This window comes from Gouania willdenowi, chromosome 12 (genome assembly GCF_900634775.1).
Source record: "Gouania willdenowi chromosome 12, fGouWil2.1, whole genome shotgun sequence".
Classification (NCBI taxonomy): Eukaryota; Metazoa; Chordata; class Actinopteri; order Blenniiformes; family Gobiesocidae; genus Gouania; species Gouania willdenowi.
The window spans coordinates 11302504-11319302 of record NC_041055.1 but is presented as its reverse complement, the minus strand read 5'-3'; the positions used below and the strand labels follow the sequence as shown (position 1 = coordinate 11319302).

Here is a 16799-nt window from a genome sequence, read left to right as displayed (position 1 = left end):
CAGTTATTTGAACTGGAATACATTGAAATTATGACTATAACAGAAACATATTTTTCAAATACAATTGTTATAATTGTAATTAATGATCAATTACACTTATAATTGACTCTAACCCTGACTGACGCACAGCTGTATGAATGTTCACAAATCCATTAATGCATAATAAATTACATTTTTACAAATATGGGAGTCAGATTTGGGTCAAGCACCATTATGCAATGTAATGTTTTTGGGATCATAGAGCGTTAGAAATAGAACTGCTCCTGCTTCTGTCATCTCACAATCTCTTGGTCTCCATCCAGTTGCTGTGGACAGAGGCCAAGAAAGCAAAACATTACATTTCAGATGTTGACCAAGGAGGTGAGGGACTCGAACCCTCACCTCCCAATGAACAGGAGAGCTGCAAACCTTCCCAAACTCCATATTTATATATCAGATACTGTATATGCTTGAGAACATTATCATTGACACATTTTACACCAGGGTTAAGGTCAACTACATTTTTCAGTTACAACTGCATTTTCAATTACCCATGTTCAATTAAAATTATAGGGACCGGCATTTTTTCCAATTACAATTAGATTACAATAATTTTTTATCCTCAGAAAGTCAATTACAATTACATTCTAATTTATTAAATTTCAAGTACAATTAATCACAATTACTGAGACTGTAATAAATAACCTAATAAAAGTTAACCTTCCTCTTGTGTTAGCTTTCTGTTAGCATCTCATATGATAACAGGTCCTAAATCAGCTGTAAAATACACTAAAAACAAATATCTATCATGTAATTTATTTCCTATCTATTGGTTTCCTTGTTAGGCTTCCTAATCAATACACATACACACTTCAGCTGTACTTTCCATGTATTTATTTTTTTTATACTGGTGGTAAATTACACAAGATGATGCTATGAATTATTAGGGGACTGTAAAAAGGAGTTTTAATATTTTTGGTGTGAGCGTCTGAGCCTTTTTTGTCAGTATACCCTTAGATTTCCAATTTTTTTAAATCGCAAAATCTGTGAAATCTTGATATGAAACATATTTTAATAATTGTGAACTACATATGTGTAGAACTGTACATAGAACTGTAACATGGTTCCCCCGTTTTGCTTAAAAAATAGACAATTTTTATAGAATTTTCATGGCAATTACAATTACAAAGTCAATTATCGAAACTCAACTGAAATTTAATTAAGATTACGACAGCAACAGATTTTTGAAATAATTACAATGATGTCATAATTAGGGGGCCAAGCCTATGGACCGCGTATGTAAGCGGTTTATAGGACCAGCGGTGCTAGGAACCCTATTCTATTCATTCTGATTATTATTATTATAGTTACCTTTTATTGTTGGCCAATAGGGGGCGCTATAAACACAGAAACATCAAGCAATATTAAAGTTGATCAGATTTGCATGAGTTGATCAGATGTTTATGAAATTTGGCACATTTTGGCCTATTACTTTTACATTTTAAATCACATCTTCATGAACTTTATATCTATGTGTTCTTTAAATAGAGTGGCATCTTCTGACATAGGCCACGCCCACTCGCACAGCAAATTTCTATTTTTTAAACTCCTCCTTGGGGTTTTGTCCAATCAGCATGAAACTTGTCATGTAGAGTCTTCAGTTGGACCTGATCTAAAGTTAAGTAAAGAATTTTGTTCGGTCAAAATATGCGCAAATTATTAATGAATAAATGTTTCTAGCTAGCTATAAAAATGCGAACTGGCGCATATCTCGGTAAAAAAAAAAATGCTAACAACACCAAATCTGAGATCCATGGTTGGCATGTGACTGTGAGGATATGAGCAAAATGTGAATAATATCGGCCTCTAGGGGGCACTGCAAATATGGGAAATTTATATCTCTTAAATGGCACAACCGATTTTTCCCAAATTTGGTGGGTATGACCTTGGGTCGCTCCTGGGACCGTATCTCGAAGTTAATTGCATATGGTCAAAGTGGGCGTGGCTTATTACATCATAAACAATAAACATTTATCTCAGCTGAAGTATTACGTTGAGGGCTGTGAAATTTACAGGGTACATATATAAGAGCACACAGACCACCCATACCAAAAAGTACGCCACTAGGTGGCGCTATAATGGGTGCAAACGCATTTTGGCCTGTAACTTTCACATTCTAAATCACATCTTCATAAACTTTATATCCACGGGTTCACAGCAAATGGCACGTTGGCTTGTGCCCTGACGCTCGCCCCAAGCCCGTCATCCTTCGTGACGTACTTCAACGGGCTCCACAAAACCTGGAGGTGGAGTTGCGCAGGAAGGCTTGGCCCCCTTTTATAACTGCTTGCAGTTCCATTCGTAATTGTAATTGGTACTATGACTGTTCCACAGAACACAGAGAGGCTCCCACAATCACAGTAGCTAAGGATTTATTGACTTTTTGTCCAAAGTAACTTTACACCAAAAGAAAAGAGGTGACAAAGAGAAATAAATAGCAGAGAACAGCAGAAACAGATGAGTGCTTGTATTACAGTGGATGGTACATTGATCATCTTAGTTACTGGTTGTCACACAGGCTGAGCTGTGGCAGGTTCTCAGGGACTTATCTTTAGCTTTCTAACAGCACACTGTATAATATTGAAACACTGGTTTTTAATTTGAAATACATATTTTTGTTTAGATAATTACAATAACAGGGATTAAATCATTCAATCTCGATTTGTATTGAATTTATTTCGTTTATTGACTCACTTTTCATTGCTTTGTGTCTGGGTGACACTTTGAAGCCAAACAAATTTTAACCTTTCAAAGTAAGAGCATAACAGGAGTAAAATGGATGGTACCAAAAATGTCATTATCTGTATACAAAAATAGAATATTCACAAAAGAATAGACTTATTACTTATTACTATACTACACAAATTCACTGTAATACTCCATAACTATATTGAACAAAGTTGTTTCGAGCACTCTTAGATCAGTTTCTACTGTACACAGGTTAGAATTGCACTCCCTCAGTTGTGAAACTGGAAAACAAGTAGATTTTACAGCAAATTAACGTTTGTCTTGTTTGTGTGATTATGACTTTTCATGTAACCCAGTATTCCCATTAAACAGATTCCATTTATATGTGCATGTTTATTCCAAGTAACAGAAACTTGAAAATGTATATCTCTGTATGTGTGTGAGTGTGTTTATACAATCCTAACTTATGTACAGATGAAGGTGGCACTCCATCAATAAAGCAGCAAACCCCCAAAACACCCCAACAAAATGCAAAAATCATCAATTTTCATCCAATAAACTGTAAAAGTTGCCCCACTGACACACTTAGATGTCTTCAAATTTCCAAAAACAATATAAACATACAAAAAGCATTCAATATAAATAATCACTTATGTAAATGGTTTTTTGGTCCCTCAGTCCACCTGCAGTAAGAACCTGTAAAGTCTGCAAAGCAATACTGAGGATGAGGAATGAAATCCAACAGAAAGTCAAACTGTCAACAGAGATCCATCAAAGCTCTGATACTGGAGAAGTCAATGTGAGCTGCTGTTCTACAGGAAAGTAGATCAAGTGAGAGAATCTTTATTATCCTTAACTGGTACCTCTGGTTTTTCCTTTAGTGGGCCAGTGTCAGTGTGTTTCCCATACTTTACTTTGGAAGGAAATATCATTTTAAATATTACAAATATTTTAAAGACAACAGAGCTTAAGTCCACCAGAAGCCTCCCGTATTTCCACAACCTGTAGCTCATGAGCAGCATGTGGCTCTTCACTCAGTCCTGTGCAGCTCCCATTAGAAGCTGATCACTGGTCAGAACTGACTAGTTGGCTGTTATGATTGATATCATTTTTGGAGTTTTTTTGATTTGGTGCAGGGTGAAAGTTTCTAATGGCATCCATGCTTTTTTCATCTGTGGCTGCAGACGTAGCTTACCTTTACTGCTATAACTCTGTCTGCACTTTAAAAAAATAAATAAATAAAAAAATCAAATCATTATTATTAATCAAACTAGTCTGTAGTGTGAAAGTTAGCAGACAAGAAGGAATTACATTTATACACCACCCTGGAAAACTTGTTTTCTTTAATAGATTTCAAAATAAAACTACAATGTTTATGGCAGCGCTAGTTAGCGCTATGGGGTTTATAAATTGCTGACTCACTGTTGCAGTACATTAAACTCTGGAGTATTTGACATTATGGTGACAGAGCTGCTGCTTCCTATTGTTAAAACTCAAACTAATATTACAAACATTTCATGTTCCTCTCCTTTACCTTCTTGTTCTGTAGCTCATTCTCTATTTGTCTAAAACTGTGCACAGTATTGCTGACAAGCAGAAATAGGACGATGTCCACCTGGACGTTTAAAACTGACCTTTTCTTATTTATTTTTACACCTGTGAGCTTCAGGCTGATTTGACAGACAAACATTGGAATTAGAAGTAATTGTTAAACATGAATCAACTGATGAGATGACCTCTTTATGGGATTGCTGCTGAAGGTTTTATTTAATTAATCAATATGACTGATACTGTGCAGACACACAATAGAGAAATGATACACATTGGCTTGGTTGTTGTTAGCAATGTTCCCTGTGACTATGGGAAACTTTCTCTGCATGTTTATTTGTGAGTCCTGCAAGTAACTAAAATGTTGACCCATATCACAAAACCTTCAGCAAAGTTTGGGTTCTGAAAGTATTTAAATTGAATCTGTGCCTCTAGTTTGAGTTTATTGCGTTGTAGTGTTATTGTCGCCACTTATTAAGCATGAGTCATGTACTACTTCACTATCTCTGATTCCTCTTTCCATCCCGTCATATGCTGTCACTAGACATTAGAAATATTAAAAACCGTCTTCGTTCCTCAAAGCATCTGCAAACATTGATATGGAGTTTCCCTGTAATATTAAGGAGATGGTAAAATCCCAAATCAAAGGAACCCTGGTGGACTTGAGGTCTGTTCAAATTGAACATCAGTGGTACACATTTATTTATGGCTAGCTTAAGAATAGAAACTGGTGTCTGTTTTGAAAAGCCATTAAAAACAGAGAACAGCCCTTTAGAAAGTATTTACACTTGTTCTACCAGGACACACAGAGGATGGCAGGCCTCTCACACTGTGGTGATGGAGGCTTCTTGCTGCTCCTGCTGTGGCACATCTTCTTCATCCACACTCAGGTCCAGCTTTAGGTTGTCCAGAGTCTGACGGATTGTCAGAGTATCAGTACGCCTGCATGACACATTATATTATTGTTAATGATAAGTTGAACTTCAGAACATGAAGCCCTATTTATAAAACTTCAAGTGAAGTGTTTCTAAGGTTCAAGAAAATCCAACCCAGAAGCTTTTAGGATGTCAAAATGCACATCATTGAAAGAAGCGCTATATAAATTCAAACCATTGTTATTTTTATTACTTGTTCTGCATGTGCTGGTCCAGCAGCTGCCTCTGCAGACGACTGCTGGTCTCTCTCTCCTCAGCCAGCTCTCTGTGGGTGTGGCGATACTGCGTCTCCTTCCTGCTCGCCTCCTCCTCCGCCTCGTTCAGCTGCCGCTTCAGAGAGCGGATCCTCTGGGTCATCTGAAGAGAAACAAAGCTCCTGGTCAACCAAAGATGTCTGACATTTAAAGTCACGTGACACAAAACAAATAATGAAACTCATAATTACTCACAAAATAGAATTAAATACAGTATATAGACTGTCTCAAGATTTGCGGCCACGACAATGTGTGTAAGATATACAATAATGCAAAAATAATTAGTAACATGAATTGTAATGTTGACTACAAAAATTTGTGATGCGTCGTTTATTGTTGTAAATTCGAGATAAAATCAAGCCATTGGCTGCTTTCCTGCGCAATAGACGAAGAACCAACCTAAAGTCTGAAACGTTTGGGACCTTTTCACTGAAAACATACTACACACCTGAGGTTGAACGAACATCTGTCACATGAAAGTTTAAGTAATATGTTAGAATCAGGATGTTTCAAAAACCTTCCTAAATCCATTTTTTATGAGTATCAGAGCAAGAGTTACAGAGAGATGTAGGCTCCGTTGTAGCCTTGATAGGAAGAAGATGGTCGTATGACTCGAGCACCAAAAAATAACATGTATTTTTAAAACAAATACATTCAAATACATTTTGTACAGTCACTATGTTTTATAGTAGGGATGTAACGATTCACTCAACTCCCAATACGATTCAATTCACGATACTGGGTTCATGATACGATTCTCTCATGATTTATTTTACAGAATGGGACTGTACACAATTGACTGAAAAATATTCCTTTATTTTTTTTGGTAAAATACTGTACTATTTTCCTTTTTGTTTTTCATTGTCAAAAGAATCCCTTGATAAACTATTCAAAACAATGCAATTAAACTAAAAATAAATCTTGAATGAAATAAATAAAGGAATAATACAAATGAAGAAGAAGAAGAGATGCTATGCTAGCAGACAGAGCTAATAGAAAAACGTGACTCTTACAGATATTCACACAATATTACAGATATTCTTTCGGTGCTAAAGGGGTAAGGAATCATTTATGAACATGTTTAAGAGGAGAAGGCGGCCAGAAAAAAAGTAGTAGCAGATTCCGCCTGCCGCCAACACTTCTGGACATGAGAAGGACAAATATGCTGTTTAAAAAAAGTACTGCGATTCAATTTTTACGGTATCAATGTGAACCGTGATACCTATGAATCGATTTTTAACTGCCTTACAATTAATCGTTACATCCCTATTTTACAGAACTTAAAATATTTGTATATTATGTACATTATATTAAGAATTGTATTTTTTCAAATGAATTTGGGAAAAGTGTAATGAAAACCTTTGACCACTGGGGGGCACTTTTCTTAGTATGATGTACTTTCTCACCTAGTTTTGGTTTGAATGATGCATTTACAAGTTGAAACCTGGTATCCATGATAATGATGACAAACAACTGAGCTAATAGGAAAAACTTGACATTTACAGATATTTAAGTAATATTACAGATATTCTTTCGGTGCTAAAGAGGTAAGGAATAATTTATAAACATGTTTAAAGCTTTAAATCTTTTAGCATTTTGTAATCAAAGTGTTCTGACTGGACAGTGGTCATTCTCCTTCTTCTGGCTCTATAAAATGACATTTATAAATCCAGGAGCGTGACGTGGACTTCAGCCAATCAGAGATCTTTCTACACGTGTGCTCCATGAGCCGTTTTTGGTGTTACAATTGGCTGCTCGACTGAAGTCGAGGGGCGTTCAGGTACCCTCGGTAGTAAAAGTCTCGAGGTGACGAGCTGACGGCAGCAGCCGCGTTGCTCCAGACAGTAACTACAGTACTACGTGCATTCATGTTAGAGTCTAAAACACCAGAAAGATCTCCAATAACACAAGATAAAGTCCATACATTTGTCACTCGTCTACATTGAGAAAAAAGTCGCTAAGAGCGTGCAGAAAATATACCGGTAAGGGAGGTTCAGTTTCGGTTTTGCTAACCCAACTGAGAGAGGATTCTACGAACTGAAGCTTTAAGAGTAGAAGGCGGCCAGAAAGAGAGTAGTAGGCGATTCCGCCCGCCTCCTACGCTTCTTGACATCCCTGATATTATCATTTATATTACACTGTTATTATATATTAATTCTAACTATTCCTTTTTAAACTCATGGTGAAATAATTAAGTGTGTGTTACCAAGTCTTTCTGCTCTGTCGCTATCCGGTGCTCCTCCTCCATCTGATCTGTGAGCTCGTTGATCCTTCTCTCCAGTTTGCTGATGGTATTGGACAGAGTCGCTTTGTTCCTGCACGCACACACAAACACACACACACACACACACACACAATTATACACTGTTTTATACTTAAAATTGATTAAAAAGTGAGTGATATGCATGTTTTCTTGCGTTCTTGCTTCTCTTTTATTTTGGTACTAAATATAGGAGCTAAACGCATGTATCAGTATGTTTGTTTTTATTCTTGGTTGTAGGCTTTCTGACAGAAACAGGAGGACTCACCTCTCCTCGGTCCTCAGAGTGTTCTCCAGGTCTTTGACTCTGCTCTCTGCCCTGGAGATCACGTCTTCTTGAACTCTGGAGCTCTGCAGCTCTTCTACCTCCAGACGCAACTCACGCAGCTACACACACACACAAGTAGACAGCAGAGGTTACACATCACTTCAGTATAGTGTGACCATATTTTGATTTACAAAAAAAAACCCTGGTGCTATTGGTACGTTTACCAAAGTGCGCGTACATAGTGTCTTAGGGTTGGGTTATAACAGTATATCACAACAATTTTTAAGGTTAGGGTTAGGTTTAGTCTTAGTCATGTGAACTAAACTGGCCAATGAGGGGGCGCTGCGTACGGATAGAATATCGGTATATTGATTCGGCAACCGTACGGATAGCCACTGCCTTTTTTTAACCTACCTTGTAACAGCAAAATACAATATAGTTAAGCAAAATCACACGAGAGGGAGTGCTGTTGTGGTGAAATATCAGCACTGGTGTCCTCCTTAGCTTCCAGAAACTGGTGGAATTTCTCAAATAGAGTTAATATTAGCAGAATTATGGTCATTTAAATGAACGTGTTCCCCGAGTTTGTAAAATCTGGCCGGTCGGTCCGGACAAGACGTGCAAAGAGGACATGTCTGAGTAAAACCAGACGTATGGTCACCCTCATTTTAGTCCGGTTTGTCTTTCAGTTTAAACATTGATTTTTCTCACGCTGAATGCATGCAAATGAAGGTTTTTTATTGTGTTTAGCAACAGTTTAGTTTAATACCATATTTCTTGAGAAAAGTATAGCACACCCATTGTCTGTACCACATTGCAGTCCATATGCATGATCTACTGCCACCTACTGCCATGGAGAAGGGAAGTATTTGTATACTCCTCTATGTAAAATAAATGAAACTAAAATGTGCAACATAAAACACAAGTCACCTGTCTCTCCATGGAGGTTTTCTCAATCTCCAATTGGTCGTTAAGATCTTTCTCCTGAATCAGCTTCAGCTGCAGCTGCTCCGTCTGACGACAAACAGGAAGAGTCATCAGTCACCGACTAGTGCACAGGCTGGTTTTCACTTCTAATATATGGCTCTTTACACTTCCACACATTCATTAAGGTTTCAGTACCTGCTCGATAGCTCTCTTGTGTTTGGCGGCCCATCTCTGCTCACTGTCGTGCAGCTCCTCCAGGTCGGTCTCCAGGTCGATCATCTTCTCCTGGAATCACAAGACTTCACTTTTCAAACAAAGAAAGGTCCATAATATCGGTGCCAACTGTCACTTTAGAAATGGGTCGGATTAAGACTCTGTTTATGGTTTACATAAAGCGTGTGATGATTAGTAAACAGGATTTGCATAATTAATACCTCATTAACCTTTAACTCTGATGGTTTGAATGAGTGAATAATTGGAGTGGACATCTCTGTTTGAATCATATTGTTATGAACACAGGAATATAGTAAAGGATGTCTGATGGAGGCCTGGAAGTAGAACACCTCATTTTAGCTCTTAGTCAGTCCATCATATACTCCTATGGGCAATTTATAGATTCCAGAGAATGTACATGTTTGTGAATAGTGGGAGGAAACCAGAGTAGTATCACAACCCACAACAACTTAACCAGTGGTAATTTTGACAGAAGAAGTTGATTTAGTTTTAGTCTTATGACTAAAATATAACTAGGTTTTAGTCAAGATTTAGTCATCAGGACTATTTTAGTTTTAGTCAACGAAATAACATCAAGATTAAAGTCGACAAAATCTGTTACAGATTTATTTACCATTTGAGAGTGGGATGGGAGCTGTGTCTCAGATATGGGAGGGATGTACATTTTGGGACACATCATCAGTAGTGTTCCTTTGAAATAGGGGGTGTTTCGGCCTCATCAGACATCCTCATCAAAGGTGGCCAGCTACAGGGTGATCAAGCCTGAGCTTACTTCCCATAACTGTTTCCCACTCCCTCCTATCTGCAGCTAAAAACAAAGTATTTTTATTGTTTTTATTAGTTGACAAAAATATCAATATATTTTGAAACAGTTTTCATTCACACATTTTTTTCTAGCTATTTTCGCTTAGATAAATGTAGTTGACGAAAACTATGACAAAACCTTTTTGTCAACAAAATTGACTCTGAACTCAACAAGCACGGGAAGAACATGCACACAGAAGTGTCCATCCTGGGGCTTAATCCAATGACCTTCTTGCTGTGAGGCAGATGTACAAGGCTGTGAGCCACTACCTCAGCTTCTGGTGATTTGATCCAAAATGTTTGAGCAGCTATTTTTATTTGTGGGGGTGGGGCTCTGGATTTTACGTTTTATACTTTCCCCAATTCCGTTTCAGGGTTGACCCATTTCTGCGTCACGTCTGCATCTCTTTACACTTTTCGGTTTTGTTTCCATTTCATCGTCTTTTCTTGTTTAGATGACTTCACTGGCTATTAAACTTCCCGAAATCATACCAAACATGCATATTTTGGTTTATAGAGTCAACTACTGTACCCCTGCAACCCTGAAATAGGACAAAGCGGGTCTGAAAATGGATGGTGGATGGATGGAGTCAACTACTGTTATTAATTTTAACTTTTGCAAAATTACATAGCAAAAGTTTAACATGTTCGTTAGCTACACTGCCAGACTCTCACCCACATGTGTTATGGAAAAAAACAGCTGAACCTGTCTTTGTACCAGTGCCTTTTTGGATTTAAATGCAGTCATAATAATGGGAACTGCTTGCTCATCATAACACATAAATACACTTAAGATTAAGCTCTGCATTGATTTTTGCATTGATTACTAGTCAAACCATACCACGTAGCGCTAATTGAATGTATACTTAGTGATATCTAATAAATTTGTGTATTTGCTACACTTGACAGACATTCACATACTCATTTTCCAGGGAAAATAGTGTGTGCAAGTACATGTGTGATGTTATTCCAAAAATGCATTTCCAAGTCAAGTTGGGTCTTTTTCAAAAAGAAAGTAAGAAAACCCAGGTAGAGATTGGTTTTTCCGTTTATAGATAAAGGTCAACATGACTGGGACTCAGACCACTGAGAGTAAAGGAGTAAAATCTTTCACCTTTGGTGAGAGAGTTTAAGGGAGATGACTTGCATTCCAAGGTGATTATAGAATACACACACTATGATATGAAGCCTTATGTTCGCCTCCTATGAGGTGCTTCAAGTGTCAAAGGTAAGAGCGGCAATGTGTAAGGGTAAGCAGCAGTGTGAGAGATGTGCCAATGAACATGAATATAGGATGTGTGAGGAAGGTGAAAAACCTCAGTGAGTTGCATGTGGCGGAAAGAACGTCTCGGAATATAAGGAGTGTGAAATTACAGGAAAAATTTCCACATTGAATCAATAAGTCAAGTCAAATTGTGCAAAGGATGTTGTCAGATTAAGCTGTTTTTTTAATGACACCTAAATAAAAACTGTTTTTGTACACTTTGTGGCAGATGTGATAAACTGTGTTGCTCAAACTAAAAGGAAAAGTGAATTGCTGGGAATCAAGAATCTGTGTGGTGGGAAGAGGTTATAGAGCTATTATACAGAGGAACATCGAGTAGCCCGTCTAAGGTCAGGGACTGGAGGAAACTCATCACGGTAATAACATTTAACAGTGAAATTATTATACATGGTTAGGTGGTAGGTTGGGGGCGCAAACGTCATGCTAAGAGTGAAAGCTGAGAGAAAAAAATTTCTCGTGAGAAAAACGCTGTCCGACTCTCAAACCCAGCAATGGGTAATGTTCCTTCAAAGCACTCAGATGGCTCACAGATATGCAGTGATGTACCTGAGCTTGTTTAAACTGTTTGGCCAGGTCGTCTTTGGCCTGGATGGTGGTCTGCAGCTCCATGGCCAGGTCGTCCACAGTCCTCTCAGCCTGCTTACACTGCAGCTGCAGACGCTCCCTCAGCTGGATCTCCTCCTCCAGGGTCCGCTCCTTATCGATCAGCTTCCCAGACACCTAGAAAAAACACAGCTGCTGAGCCTGTTGGGAGGACAGTGAACAGAGTAACAGTGGTAATACCTCTCCCTGGAGTCTGCTGACCAGGAGCTGCAGCCGCCCCAACTCCTGGTCCTTCTCCAGCAAAGTCTCCTCTAGTTCCTCCACTCTCATCTGGTCATCCTGACGCAGCTTCTGCTGCAGGTTCAGCTCCGTGCTCGCCTGTAAGGACGACTGCAGGGCCTCGCTCAGCTGGAAACACACACAACTTCACTATTAGCTGCTCATCAGGGAAAGAACTTCAACACTTCTGTGTCCTGTTCAAAGCAGGGATGACAAACTTATTTAAACCAGGGGTCATGTATGGCTGGCATTATTCTCAAATAGGCAGGATAAAAAAATCCTTTCAACAATCAAGTTAACTGACTTGATTTTTAATAATGATTAATTCATATGCAATATGAAAATGCATTAACATTTTTCTGTATTTTACTCTAATTAAATTAATGTGTGAGAGGCCAGATTTGTTCCTGATGCCTTGAGTTTGAAATATATTTTATAATTCTGTCCTATTTGTACCTCTGACTCCAGTTTGTTGATGGTGTCGTTGAGCTCAGATGTCTTCTTGGTTTTGGTGTCTTTGTCCACCTCCAGCTCCTCCAGCTGTCGCTCTACCAGCCACAGCTTCTCAGCCAGGGACTGGGAGTGCTGGGTCTGCTTCTCCAGGTTGTCCTGAAGGGAAAGCACAGAGGTTAATGTTCTGCTTTCTCATGTATAACCTTTTATTTTATATAGATGTTTGTTGAAAATAAATTCAGTTATAATTGCGCAAGATTTCATCTTTTATACAAAATGTACTACCAAAAAATAAACATGGTTGATGAAAGTAACTAGTAACTTCTACTTTGAGTGCTATTTAATTGAGCTACTTTTTACTTGTATTTGAGTATTTTATGCATGACTTACTTGTACTTGTGCTTGAGTACAGCACATTTTCAAACCAGTAACAATACTTCTACTTGAGTAGGATATATTTGTACTCTTTACACCTTTGGAACACACCTCAGCATCTTGGATCCTGTTTCTGAGCGTCTGCTGCAGAGCATTAAAGGCGTACTCCTGAGTGTTGGCTTCCACCAATATTTCCCGAGCCTCCTTCACCTCAATCTGTGAGGGAATAACTGTTAGAAAAACATGTACAAGTGCACAAAGACCGTCTGTTTGCATTGTTCTATGTGTCCATCACACCTCCAAGTCTCTGCATCTGTCTGCCATTGCTTGATTCTCTCTGTCCATGTCAATCATCTGCTCTCTCATCCTCTTCATCTCATTGGACAGCTGAGTGTTGGTCCTCAGCAGGTCTTCGTTGTTGACCAGAAGGGCGCGCATCTCAAACCTTTGCAGGGAGAAACAGGTTTATGACTAGTGAAGGAATATGTCTTGTTTTCACTCTTCCAGACTTTAAGATAAGACAAGCTACTTTCCAACTCTAAGACGATGTCTTCACAGCACGAGTGATAAGTAAACTTCTCTTTAGGAGATATATGCTCTATAACAGTGTTTCTCAAATATGATATGTGTACCCCTAGGGTTACGCAATGGTACTACAGTGGAACATTTTTAATAATGAAAGCTTTAAAAAATATGGGGTTTTATAATGTTTATTTTTAGTTAAAAAATGATAATCATTTACCTATAAAGCAAGGAATATCTGTCTCTCTGTGGCTCAAATATCTCTGTGGATCAGGCTCAGATTCACCGAAGACTTTAAACATGGCTGCTGCTTGGTTCAAAGGTGTGCAACGTTGGAATTGTTTGGACTGCAATATTACTGTTAATGAATTATTTTATAAAATTGTCTACTGTCACCGGAGCAGAGACACTAGAGTCACGGACGCGCCACAGCCAATCGCTGCACGCCGTAGTTACGTGAGTGGTAGAGCCAATCACTGGAAAGCCCACCTCCTGGTTTTGAGTGGAGCAGCGATCGGCTGTGTGTGTGTGTGTGCACTTCAATCAGAATTAAATTTGCATTAGGAATTAAGTGTTTACAAGGTCAGTTTAAAGATTATTTCACTTTTATTCTGATTTAAAAAGGAATTAAAGCTCCCATGTAAACGTGAGTGTCTCCAGGCATAACTTTATGCTGGTGCATTGCTTTTTCCCAATTTTATTCCTTCAAATATATGAAAACACAATAGTTATTACTCTACACACATTTCACAACAAACCTAAAGGTCACTGACGTCCCACCTTCAAACACAACCTCATTGGGCCATCCATGAAAAAGCTACTTAACCTATCACTTTTCTATAGCAATACATACTTCCTACAGGCACGGCACTGGTAATAATGATGATGAAAATGATCCTGATTAGAACATGAACTGAAAATACAAGAGTCAGTCTTGGTTCCACACCAGGGGGAGAGGACCAGAAATGATAAAAAAAAAAACTATAGAAATAATTATATTCAAGAGGCACTAAATTCTGTTTCATTCCACTGATCTGCAAAATGAGATGTTTTAAAATTTGTGTTATCACTCATTCCTCCATAATTATGCTCTATAGTGGGTCTTTCATAGTATTCTGAGCAAAATGTTGTAGTCGGACAAAGGAGGGCACTTGGAATCAAAAATAAAAAAGAGGGTACTTGAGCCCCAAAAGTTTGAGAAACAGAGCTCTATAATACAAAAAAAAACCTCCGACTAACCTGATCTGGTTTCTCTCTTTGTCCATCTCCACACTCTCTGCCTCCAGAAACTGGTTGCGCTGCAGAAATAATGCACACCATTAACATCTAAATTGAACACAGTATAAACACAAACAGGAAAAGGAGGCCATTGTATCGTTGACAGTAAACATGTTAGCATTGGAGGAGATCTACCTTTTGGCAGGCGTCAAGCTGTTTGGTCAGTTCCTCGATGTAGTCTTTCCTATTACCGGTAGTGGAGCCCACAGTGTTAGATCGCATGGAGTAGTGGGTGGGGACCACCTGCAGCAAAACAACCATACACCATGCACGTGTGAACATTTAAACTGAAGGTACCACAGAGTGTGTGGATTGTGTGTCAACCTACAGGGTTGATGACCTCAGTCCTTCTCCTAACCAGAGAGTCGTAGGCAGAGAATCGGGGACGGGCATTGCCGAGGGTGGGTGCGGGTATGGGACTGGTGCTGCGACTGTTGAAGCTCAGCAGGTTCATTTCTGAGGTGGCAGGAGACAATCCACTGTGGACCTGGAAATACACAGCATGTTCACACACTAGGGTCCGGAAGGGATAATTACAAATACATGCATATAAATATAAAATGCTTTATATACATAAATGTTCCTTTGATATAATCTTTGTATGTGTGTTTGCTAACTCAATGGTTTTCAATTTGTGGGTCGAAATCCAAAACCTACTTGATGGCATTATTTTTCTTTTTTCTTATTTTCAGTTGGTGGATTTGAACTTTTGCCTACAAGGAGTTCCTCAGATATTATTTTGGTTTTAAATAGTCTAGAAATCAAAACCTTTCTCGTCTCAAGTTCAAACTACTTAATCTTTTTATGATTACGAACATTTTAGTTGATTTGGCACTACAGGGGATACTCTGAGAGAAAGAGTGGAAATATCTATCTATCTATAAAAGACAGAAACGTCTGTGTGTGTGTGGAGCAAATATCTCCCTGAAGCAGTATGAGTTCGACCTGAAACTTAGTCAACAGTTTCCAAATACCCCGAGTGTGTGCACCTGTTATTTTGGAGTAATTTGGTGAAGTAAAACGGTCAAAACGTTAATTTTATAATTACGGCTCCCTCGGTAAGAGCACGGTATTGTGTGCTACTTCCGGTTCCGGGTTCATGACATCACCGTGTCGCACTTTGTTTGGGGGGAAAAAAAAAAAAATTTAAATATTAAAAACGTTTTTCTACCGTTAACAGTCATTGAAGTTAATATTTCATGGTTTTTTAATATTATTCCCATGATTCCAAACTTCCTTTAAATCTCGGGTCACGTACTTCACTTCCTTCTTCGTCTCCATGACTGTGGGCGGTGGCTGTGCTGACGGTCACGTGTGATGACATCACAAACTATCTGGTTATTCAGACAGAGGAATGTAATGTTTTTGTGAGCGGATGGGTCCACAACACGGCTCTACTATGATTATTGTTTGTTCGGCGCAACGGTGAGTGTTTCTTCTTATATTATTCTATGTGCTAAGAAAGATGCTAGCAGCTACAATGTAAATACACACATGGCTGATGCGCACACACAAACAACACACCACACAACACACACAATAAAAATATACTAAATGAGTAAAATCAAATGAAAAACTAAACAATATTTATACAAATAGTACACAAAATGACAACTGAAATGCATACAAATATACAAAAAGGCTCCAACTACACACAAGATTACTTCAAAAAACATACACCAAACAACAACAAACATATGAAAATGACTCAAAATACACAAACTAAACATTTATACAAAAATACACAAAATGACTCCAGAATAACACTACAATGGCAACAAAAAACAATAATTAGACAAAAAATGCACAAAAAGACAACAGAAAGATACAAAAATACACATAATGACTCCATAAACATACATTACAGAAAAATACATCAAACAAAAAAAAATTAACAACAAACACATTTATCATGCACATGTCCCATAGAATTAAACCCGGAAAATTGCACCCACATTTTGCACCCGCAAATATACCCCTTATCCTCTCACATAAATGCATACTGTACTAGTAACAAATAAAGTATCAGTCTTTGTCCCACCCCTGGTGTGAGATGACTAGAAATGATACAAACTAACGAAATACATTTATTCACAAGCTACTAAAT

General features: G+C 38.2%; 1 protein-coding gene across 1 annotated transcript in view; it reads right to left on the bottom strand.

Moving 5' to 3' along the window:
- Nucleotides 1-2394: 2394 nt before the first annotated feature.
- Nucleotides 2395-16799, bottom strand: part of LOC114473250 (cingulin-like protein 1) — a 79902-nt gene continuing 65497 nt past the window's right edge. Inside the window, exons 11-24 of the mRNA XM_028462760.1 lie at nucleotides 15021-15179; nucleotides 14828-14935; nucleotides 14654-14712; nucleotides 13190-13337; nucleotides 13004-13108; nucleotides 12521-12673; nucleotides 12026-12193; nucleotides 11789-11962; nucleotides 9115-9204; nucleotides 8923-9006; nucleotides 7993-8111; nucleotides 7671-7779; nucleotides 5404-5567; nucleotides 2395-5217 (exon numbers count right to left, since the gene is read on the bottom strand). Of these exons, the coding sequence (XP_028318561.1) occupies nucleotides 5100-5217; nucleotides 5404-5567; nucleotides 7671-7779; nucleotides 7993-8111; nucleotides 8923-9006; nucleotides 9115-9204; nucleotides 11789-11962; nucleotides 12026-12193; nucleotides 12521-12673; nucleotides 13004-13108; nucleotides 13190-13337; nucleotides 14654-14712; nucleotides 14828-14935; nucleotides 15021-15179 (1758 nt within the window). The 3' untranslated portion in view covers nucleotides 2395-5099. The remainder of the gene's footprint in view (nucleotides 5218-5403; nucleotides 5568-7670; nucleotides 7780-7992; nucleotides 8112-8922; nucleotides 9007-9114; nucleotides 9205-11788; nucleotides 11963-12025; nucleotides 12194-12520; nucleotides 12674-13003; nucleotides 13109-13189; nucleotides 13338-14653; nucleotides 14713-14827; nucleotides 14936-15020; nucleotides 15180-16799) is intronic.